The following is a 10,823-nucleotide window of genomic DNA, read 5'->3' as shown; positions in this document are numbered from 1 at the left end:
CTCGGGAACTAGGCTTAAATTTTCAGGATGACCGACACCTCTGGCTTAATTATTTCAAGGAAAGGCCAGGATTCTTTGTAAAAGATAATAGGTAAGAGTAGATTTCTCGGAAGCACAGAGCACCAAAAACATAGCCCCAGAGCCAATATTTCAGACGGGTTGCTTCAAACATCCTACATATCAATTCATGCTAAATATTGATGTAGGGGAAGGAAATGATAAAGGGCGAAATGGAGTCGGGTGGCAAGGGGGGGGGGGGGGGGGAGAAGGAACCCGAGGGGGGAAGTTGAACAAGTTGACGAATATACAAGGGAATGCTATGTTCTTTAGAAAAAGTCGCACTACAACGTAAACCACAAAAGCGTAGACACTCATGTACACCACATTCTAGTAATTTCAGCGTTACTATATAATGCTAAGTGCTGTAACTATCAGTTTAATCATTATCACACCACTTTGACTATAAACAAGAACTGTCAATACTTACGTAAAATTAAATGAAGACACAAAAGTTAGTCCAGTTTTATAAATCAATTTAAACTCATAACCACACATTCCAGATTCTAAAGGTATTCATATCTAAAGGCATGTTTTAAAAGGAGACATATAAAAAAAGCTACAAAAATCAATATAATTAGAACAATATCACCCTTGACATGATAATAAAGTTTCAGCTCTGAACAATGCCTCTAAATGTTTTTAATAAATCATTTTCATTGTCCAGTTCTAGCCACATATGAAATTGACTAACAAAAATGTTAACACATGGACATTCAAGTTCCAGATTTCTCTAAAACTACAAAATGTCAAATCCTCAAACTTTACACAAATGTTAAAACATATATACAATTCACAGGGTTTTGAAGTTTTAACAAGTACATATATTGAATTTTGAATGGTTGTCATATTCGAATTATTCTTCACGATCGAGTTTAAAGGCCATATAAATGACATACGCTTTTGCGCCTTTCTTCTCAACATTTCCGGTACTCAATGAACAGTTGGCCAATCTTGGATCCATTTTCTCATAAGCAAAGCGGTGGATCAGCTGTTGTTCGACAGCCACCGAGTAATCTTGGTGGTTGAACAGCGGACCCGGTTCAGCCTCTTCAGCCTCTTCAGACATTTCATCATCTTCACCCCCTTCATCATCTTCATTCCCTTCATCATCTTCATCCTCATCGTCATCTTCATCCTCTTTAAAATCTTTTCTGGGAAGCGATTCTCTTGTGAAAGCACAAAAGACTATCAGCCCGTCGAATCCTTCATGTTTGTATTTCGAATTCCATCGTCCATTTACACCACCATCTAGTTTCCATGTATTGAAGTATAGGGGGTCAAAAGTTCTTCTTTTTTTCTTTCTAGCAAATGTTTTACCTATCATAAACTCTTCTATTGGTCCTCTGTTGTCTGTTATTTCTGTGAGAGTTTCACAAATAATGTCAGTCAGCTCATTTACTGTGGTAGATAAACGTTCACCAGAACTATAATACAATTTTCCATGTGGCGCATATCCAGGTTTCCCAACGCCGTAGATGAGGTCATTGTAACTTACAGCCATTCTGTGTTACCTGAAAATGAAAGGATACATATATAATTAAATCGTCTGAAACTGAACTACAGGTAATATTTTAATAACTTTTTTGATGATGAAAATTGATAACTATAGTGAGAATTGTGAGGTTATAAACAAAAATTTGACCCCTGACACATAACCCTGTCCGATCTGAACATTATGCCACTATAAACACACCTCTGACCCCTGAACACCGGATTAAATAAAACAGAAAGTGAGTAATAAAAACTAGTAAGTACAAAAGTAAGGAAAATTGGCAAAAAGCCCGATGTGTTACGCCAGACCGTAGGATCAAGCAAACTTCACCTTATCTCTTCCCTTCCTTTAAAATGGCCTTTTAGCCTGTTTTATCTACCTGTTTTGCAAAACACAACACGGAAGATCTACCTGAAGTAATGATATATATGAGTATTTGGTAAATAACCCACACCACTAAAACAATCCTTTATGTTTATGATAACATTTTTAAATTCCTTAAAACTTGTACTTTTAGAACAAAATTTGAAGAAGAAAAAACAGTACGTTTTTAAATGTGTTTTCAAAGCTTGAACACAGTTATCCTCTAGTTATCATACATATTCACTGATTGAATGCTCTGGATGTGCTGTGTTTAAAATTCATCTGATAGATAAATAAAATATAGGTGCCAGTATTAATCAGAACGTAGTGAAATATTACTGCGTGCTTTATCTGTTGACATTTTGTGTTTTAAGAATGTAAACTTATCGCGATTGCGATATATAACAAACAAATACAGATATGTAAGTGTAGGATCGTTCAAAGATCACCCGCATGACTGAAGATTAATAATCATACGTGATAACCACCATAGATTTCACACTCCGCCGAAAGAAAATAGTTCTCAAATGGCAGCTCATAGAACAATCGTTAAGATAAATAGTTCTCAAATGGCAGCGCATAGAACATTCTTTAAGATAAATAATTTAGGAAATAATGTGTAGAAATCCGCGTTTTAACGTTATTAATGCACAAAAATAGGTGCGGAATAATGTCACTCGGGCGTAGTCCTGAGGACGTATAACCGACTTGAGTGCATTAATTTTGAATTTTGAATGGTTATCGTATTCAAATCATTCTTCATGATCGAGTTTAAAGGCCATATAAATGACGTATGCTTTTGCGCCTTTCTTCTTAACATTTCCAGTACTCAAAGATAATAGTGAAAATTATGAGGTAAAAACATAACTTTGACCCCTGACCCATAACCCTTCGCTGACCTGAGAATTATGCCACTATGAACACACCCATGGCTCCAAACCCCCGGATTAAATGAAACAATAAGGAACATTGGCAAAATGTCCGTTGTGTGACGCCAGATCGCAGGATCGGGCAAAATTAACCTTATCCCCCCTCCCTTAAAATGTCCGGCTGCAAATTCAGTTTTAGCTTTTTTGGACGGATTGTCGAAGATAATTCCGTCCAGTGGAACCACAATAATACATATATAAATTTCGGCTTCCTTAGTTCATTTTTTGATAACCACCATAGATTTCACACTCCTCCGAAAGAAACAGTTCTCAAATGGCAGCTCATAGAACAGCTGAAATCACCACGCTTTAAGACATTTACTAGTTTAACTCTCCCAACAGAAAAAAAGACATTGTTGATGAATCAATAATTTCAAGACAATCCGTCCTCCAGTATTTACAATGCTTTGATTTATCTACCTTTTTTGTACAACACAAAATGGAATATCGATCTGAAGTAGTGAAACGTACGTTTTAGTTAATATATAACTCACACTACTAAAACAATCCTTTATGTTAATGATAATTGTTTTTTTAAATCCATTAAAACTTGTACTTTTAGAACAAAATTTGAAGAAAATAAAACATTACGTATTCACTGCGGGGAATCACATGATCAAAATAATCTCTAAACCAAAATAAATTTATGAATAATGTCGGATAATATTGAAGAATCTTTTGCTGTAAATCTAAGATACAGCCTATCATACACCAACATACATGTATCCTAAAACTACATAGATTTCAATTACAATCACCTTTTGGTTATCTGGAACACTTCAAGAAACTGATACTTCTTATTTTCCTTAGTGTTTGTAATTACAGGAAATCTATCATTATTGTCAACTCCATGATAATTTAACAATTTTCATTAGTCATATGATAGGCTATGTTTAAATTTCATATCTTATCATGACAGGAAATTTATTCATGTTCTTCAAAATATAACTTTGGTTTAGAGATTATTTTGATCATGTGATTCCCCACAGCGGTATTTGTTTTCAAAACTTTAACACAGTTATCCTTTAGTTATCATGTAAATTCACTGATCGAATTTTCTAAATGTGCTTTTTTTAAAAATTCAGCTGATAGATAAATAAAATATAGGTGTCAGTTTTAATCAGAACATAGTGAAATATTACTGTGTGCTTTATCTGTTGACATTTTGTGTTTTAAGAACGTAAACTTATGGCGATTGTGTTATATAGTATATATATATATAACTAACAAAGACATAAAGATATTTAAGTGTAGGATCATTCAAAGATCACCCGCACGTAAGATTGAAGATCTCTAGCGGCGTTAGAAATAACATTATTTCGGAAATAATGTGTAGAAAACCGTGTTTTAACGTTATTAATGTAGGAAATAGTCGCGGAATAATTTCACTAGGGCGTTACACTCAAAATAGATAAATAAACAAACAAACAAACGACATCCAAAATGTTCTGACGGTCTCAGACCTGGTCTACTGGGAACATACTCTGTAAGCAATTCTGTCAAATATATAGCTGCTCTGCCAATGTAACAGCTATACATGAAAGAAAGTATCTTAAACTCAGTTCTTGTCTTCACCGGCAGCCAATGTAAATCAATCAATGTTAATTTTCCTCATTAGGACAAGTTTTGCGCAGATGTTTTGAATACATTGCATCTTACGCACCTCACTGTTAGCTACACCATACAGTATGATATTGCAGATATCCAGAGGTGAAATAAGTAGATCTCGAGACAAAACTAAAATTCAGTGGATGCTTTTGTTAAATATTTTCAGATGTTGCTTAATTTGTAGGTAATTCAACATGGCTGTACGACATTTGCGATTTACATTATCTTTAAAGTTCAGAGTTTCGTCAAAAATGCAACAAGATATCTAATTGTGCTTTCATGTTTGATATCATCCCCATCAATGTTAATCGAATTTGTTAAACATTTTGTTCAATAGAGGTCTGCTAGAAAACATAATAAATTCAGTTTTTGAAGTGTTCATTTTCAGTTTGTTTCTATTCATCAAGTCAGTGATTATAACTGCGTACCTTTCAAGGTCTCCGATCGCTTGTGATTCTACGGAAACAGATGTAGGACGGAAGCTTTTATTTGCTATATGATCATCAGCGAAACCGTAAACTGATATAAATTTGGGAATGGCATCAAAAAGAGTTCCAGCATAGGTGAGATACAGCCAAGGACCAAGGCAACTGCCCTGGAGCACATTGCATTCAAGATGTTGGTCTGATGAATATCCATTGCTGATATTAACCTTACAAGTACGCGCGAAGCCTTAAGTAGGAGTCTACCCATTAAAGAGCTGTTTCACCGACAAGATACTGTGCTTTTAGGACATCTAGAAGAATGTCGTGGCGCCGCACTAAAGTCAATTGCAGTCGTGACTTCCTATTTCTCATTACCACTTAGAAGACCATCAACCAACTGATGCAGCGCAGATTCACAGGAGTGATATTTCCTATATGCAGACTTGTTCTTATGCAAAAGACCGTTTTGCTTTACATGTCTGTTTAATCTGTAAATGACCCAATATTGTTGATTTGAGGTTATGTAGCCGTAATTTGGTCAAAAGTGTACTTCCGTGGTGTAGTCGAAAGAAGTCCCTTGTAAATAGATCCTATTTTCCATATTTCGCGCATTTGCGCGTAAACCGTGGGCCAAATGGGCATTATTTCATTCGAGGAATTAATTTTACCTAAAATAAGACACTTTCCGTGCTAATACTTGCAGGTTTTCGAGTTGTTTACTTGAAAACGAAGTTTGGGTGTTTATTCTTAGGACCTCTTTTTGAAATGCGGCAATTTGAGGGTACCTGTTGACTTCAGTTGACATGCTTTAAGTTGACTTTAAGTATCACATTTATTTAGGTTAACTAATATTTAAATTAAGTTTCCATGTTTCGTATATAGAGCTAAATTCATAATTAAACGTCCAGCAGTAACAGTTGATTGTTAAAGGCATAGATTTTGGCAGTGGGCCAAGGGATTTCTGTCTTCACCAGCACAGTTGGGGGCTAATGACCATCACGGTATGGTTCCAATAAACAAGGGTCATTGTTTATTGGAGAGTCAGTCTACATTTGAAGTGTGTCAGTTAGTGAGAAGGAGAAACCATGTAATTTATTTTAAATTAATGACTTATTAATAACATTTAAAGTTATACTAGGTTGTTTTTTTTTTGGCATTTCTATTTGAAGATAAATATTGTTGATCAAACAATGAAATAATGAGAAACTTATTTTCACAATAATAAAATAATGAGAAACTTTCTTAAAGAAATTTGCAAGTTATTATTTTTTTCTAATTCTGTCTGGAGAATTGTGATATTTCAGAAAAAATGTGACTTTCACTCATCTTAAGCTGGCAGAATACTGTAGATAACATTTGTCTAAAATTGAAAACAGTATGTGCATTTCAAAGTTACTAATCTCCAATGATAACAAGATTCCCGCCGAAACGAGAGGACGATTCTATTTTATGATAACCGATGAAATACCAATCCATAAAGCTTACACATTACCATCTATGTAAATATTAGTATTTTTTAATCTTAAATATACTATGATTACATGGAAACATAGCTCAGTCGAGTAAAACGCAATTGAATATCATTAGCAAATCATTTTGTGGGTTCGAATCTTCGTTAGGGTTTTTTCGTTATTCTCTTTTTGTGATTTTTTCTTTGTTCCCGTATTTTTGTTTCCTTCTTTCATGTATGCCTACATCATTTTCCATATTTCAGTTTGTTATTGTATACCATAGTGCTGTATTATTGCATTTTGAATATGTTCAATTGTTTATGAAAAATGTAATAAAACATAAATAAAAACAAAACCCTAAAAAAAGTATAAATCACAGTGGGATTCGAACCAACACGACAATGGAAATAAAAAGAATCGCACAAGTAAGGTTAAAGCTCTCTAGAGCCGGTAATAATCTTCTACTTCAAAGTAAGCGTTCCATTTAGTAGTATAATATAAGTGTGTACTTAGATAATGAAAACTATCGATGACGCTCCTGACTTGGACTCGTCCAAATAGTCACTCCGAAGTTATCGGAAATGGACTGTACTGCGCCGTCAAGTTAACTATTAATCTTACTTCTAATATTTTTGTTATAAAGTACTGATTGTTTATTTACATGTTGCTAAAAATAAAATCGCCATACTGTACGGTACTTATATTTCTAGTCCTTGCGTATTCCATTTCCAACGTTAGATATAATTGTAACTATTTAAAAGTTAGAAATAAGTTAGAAAATATTATCCATTCCTAAAGAATATTTGTCTCCGCTATCTATCTATCTATTCTCTACCAACAAGTAATGGTTTGAGGTTGAATATTGTTTTGTCACAAGACTTCAAACTTTTGAAGTAATAATGCGTTTACTTGAAACTACCGTCTGAGGGATGTTCAAACGTGCTAGCAAGTCAACAATCAGGTATAAAAAGAATTGTTCAACCATTGGTGCTAATCTTCTCGGTCTGTCTAAGATTTTGGCGGTGCTACTTGATAAGACGTACACATTTTCGATGATAAGCACTTAAGACTTTTAAACTATTTATACTACAATATATATAGGAAAACCTCGTAGCATTTATTGAGCAAACTACTTACTTTTTGGCAGAAAATGAAGAAAAAAGTACTTTCTGTGAATGCTCATTTTCACAAATACACATTTCGGACAGAATGCTCATTTTCACAAATACACCTTTCGGACAGAATGCTCATTTTCACAAATACACCTTTCGGACAGAATGCTCTTTTTCACAAATACACCTTTCGGACAGAATGCTCTTTTTCAGAAATACACCTTTCGGATAGACTGCTCTTTTTCACAAATACACCTTTCGGACAGAATGCTCGTTTTCACAAATACACCTTTTGGACAGAATGCTCTTTCTTTCGGATAGAATGCTCATTTTCACAAATACACCTTTCGGACAGAATGCTCATTTTTACAAATACACCTTTCGGACAGAGTGTTCATATTCACAAATACACCTTTTGGACATGTAATTGGGTATGTAAAGCATTATGGTTTTTGTCGGGTAACATGTATTAGATTTGGAAATAATACAAACAGACAAGTATAAGTAATTTGCATCCCAGTGGGGACTAACAGTGAAACACTCGATGCAGAATAACTTTATTGTCATGATGAAGAAGACTGTGATGTGTTTATTAGTTTGTCCACCGAAAACAAGGTTTAAAGCTTAATAATACAACCAGGTGCCTTGATGACATGGATTTTCTTCCCCCCCCCCCCCCCCCCCAAAAAAAAAAAGGTAAAAATACATGATATATTATCCAAAATATTTATAACTGCAGAAAGCTATTACTTTGGACATAGAAGCGTATTTTATAATTACATCTATTAATTTTATCTATGCTGTATAAACCTAAAGATGTACAGACTTGGTAAAGATATTTACGTGTAGATGATAACATTTTAACATTTCTATTGACAATCCTGAAGTTTGTATCAAAACTTTAAGAAACCCCTCCTATTGATTATATATATAACAAAATATTTCAAAGTAAACAGACAACAAATATCTAGAATAATAAGAAAACCAATACAACAAAGAAATATTAACAGACTGAGTATGGCGTCTTCAGCTAAAGGTAACACAGATACTGTGAGGTCACTAAAAAGTAGCACTAAAAACGCAAGTTGTAAAATCAACATATGCATGCTTTAGAAAAGCATATAAAACAGTTTTTCTCTTGAAGTAAAGATGGTTAAGTAATCTGATTTTGTGCTCAGTCTTCTGCAAGGTTATCGAGAACACATGTTTACGGTTTTGCTTATATAGCTTTACACGAGCACTGTTTGTGTCTTACAATATTATGTGAGCGGGGTGTCATTTTATTTACACTGTCTTTTCATACAGGAACATGTTAGGTCTTAAAGAGTGAGGTCTGGCATCAGTTAACCAGTTTAAACTCTCCAGTGGTTGTTTTTGCCATTGATCTTTGCAATGCGGTACCCTACTGTGTTCCTTCTTCATGTATGTTTTTGTCTGTTTGTTACTTCTTTGTTACGTAATTACATTCGCTATGTGTCACTGTGTACATGTGCTCAGCCACTGTGTACGTGTGCTCAGCCACTATGTTCGTGTGCTCAGCCACCGTGTGCATGTGCTCAGCCACTGTGTACGTGTGCTCGGCCACTGTGTACGTTTATACACGCTATCCTTCTTCATGTATGTTTTTGTCTGTTTGTTACTTCTTTGTTATGTAATTACATTCGCTATGTGTCACTGTGTACATGTGCTCAGCCACTGTGTACGTGTTCTCAGCCACCGTGTACGTGTGCTCAGCCACTGTGTACGTGTGCTCAGCCACTGTGTACGTTTATACACGCTAAATTTGGTTTATAGTATCTCATACGTTCTTCTCTTAACATGTTTTTAAAGGAGCCCGTCCTGGCTGGTTATTGTGGCCTTTAGATCTAAAATTATTAAAAAATGAACCAGACTAAGGACCTTCCCCTAACTTGGTTTTGTAGAATCCTTTTGTAATCCTCTCTCTCTCTCTCTCTCTCTCTCTCTCTCTCTCTCTCTCTATCTCTCTCTTTCTCTCTGCTTGACCTCTTCAAGCGGACACCAGAGTTGAAAATAGAAAAAAATAGACATTTCCTTGTTTTGAACTATTAAATGGATTTTCGACCAATTTTGTCTGAAGCGCCTTTAATCTGACATCTCGCAGTTCCATTCAGTCCAACCAAAGCTAGAAATGTAAAGCCTCTTAAATAACTTGCTCCACTTGATGGGTTTTTGTCAGACTTATTCCTTAGCGTTCTTTCCCCATCTTTTTCATAGGTTTCTGCTTATTTTAATTACAAATGAAAATACAAATGTATGTAAGCAGCTTCTCATTATTTGTTTTGAAAGAATTTTGAATTAAGAAACCATTTAAGATAAAATAATTAGACAGATTGAGTTGACTAAGTTGAAAAGTACACAGTACTAGCCTGTGTATAGGTGGGAGTTCAGGTGTCCCACACTTCTGAGAAAATTTGAAATTTTACAGGATGAAAAGTGCATTAAGAAACCATAACAAAAAAAATAAATCAGAACAAATCAGGTTGAAATGTAGATAGTTTATGATCATAGACCGGATAATTAAGTAAACACATTGATGTGTGTTTAGAGGCCCTCCCTGAGAAAACTTCTCCAAGACAAAGTGATATATTTAGATACCATTTATGACAAAATAAATGTGAACAAATCAACGAATCAGATTGAAACTTATAGAGTACTAGCCGTGATGATGAAGTACATGCATTGATTCGGGGTGGGGATGGGGTCATGTTGAAAAATACATGGTACTAGTCTTACTAATTAAGTACAGGCATGGATGTTGGGTCCACAGGTAGGGTGGTCAACCCTGGCGAATTGTACAAGACAAATCGCGCTTTTCAAGCCTTTTTGACAGATAGTTGTTAGCACAACTGACTGCAATTTATGTTAAAGGTAGACACTACTAGGGAATATAGGTGATTGGGAAAAATTGTTGACTATACTTTTTGCAAATGCCTACAGCGTCTGGTATCCTTCGCGTATTGCTGCCGTCATTTGTCGTAGTGTTCCGGTGTCTTCTGCACAAAATGTTCCGTAGAAGATAAGCGATTTAACTTTCAAATATTTGCCTCGTAGCTGTATGCAACTTCTTTGGAGTATTATCTGGATTGTTTTTGTATTCTATTCAGAGTTTAATGATATTCATTTGCATCGTAACATAATACGTTATCATTTTTACATAAAGCATTTGATAATTCATGTGTATGAAACTAGCACTGTTCAATTACAAACAAGTCGAAAGATTTCCTGCGGCCACAAGTTATACAGACCAGAAATTGTTGACAGTAACTTATGGGTGAATAACGTACTTGTTTTTTTTTCAATAAAATACCATTTCGCTTTAATGTAGAAAATATTACTCCATTCAACATGATTTCTAAGTAGAT

The 10,823-nt window shown here is 34.8% G+C and overlaps 1 protein-coding gene across 1 annotated transcript; it reads right to left on the bottom strand.

Moving 5' to 3' along the window:
- Window positions 1-511: 511 nt before the first annotated feature.
- LOC123565940 (uncharacterized) lies at window positions 512-3,845 on the bottom strand. The gene is made up of 2 exons (XM_053531616.1): window positions 3,603-3,845; window positions 512-1,571 (listed from the first exon to the last, which is right to left on the bottom strand). Exon 2 carries the CDS (start codon window positions 1,559-1,561, stop codon window positions 914-916), a length of 648 nt encoding a protein of 215 aa, XP_053387591.1. The 5' UTR covers window positions 1,562-1,571; window positions 3,603-3,845; the 3' UTR covers window positions 512-913.
- Between the last annotated feature and the right edge of the window lie 6,978 nt (window positions 3,846-10,823).

Source organism: Mercenaria mercenaria, chromosome 19, assembly GCF_021730395.1.
Source record: "Mercenaria mercenaria strain notata chromosome 19, MADL_Memer_1, whole genome shotgun sequence".
NCBI lineage: Eukaryota > Metazoa > Mollusca > Bivalvia > Venerida > Veneridae > Mercenaria > Mercenaria mercenaria.
Note: the sequence above shows the minus strand (reverse complement) of the source record. Positions and strands in the feature narration are given on the sequence as shown.

Bases quoted from the DNA above. Each gene is read 5' to 3' on its own strand.
- LOC123565940 (XM_053531616.1), bottom strand. From the start codon at position 1,561: ATGGCTGTAAGTTACAATGACCTCATCTACGGCGTTGGGAAACCTGGA.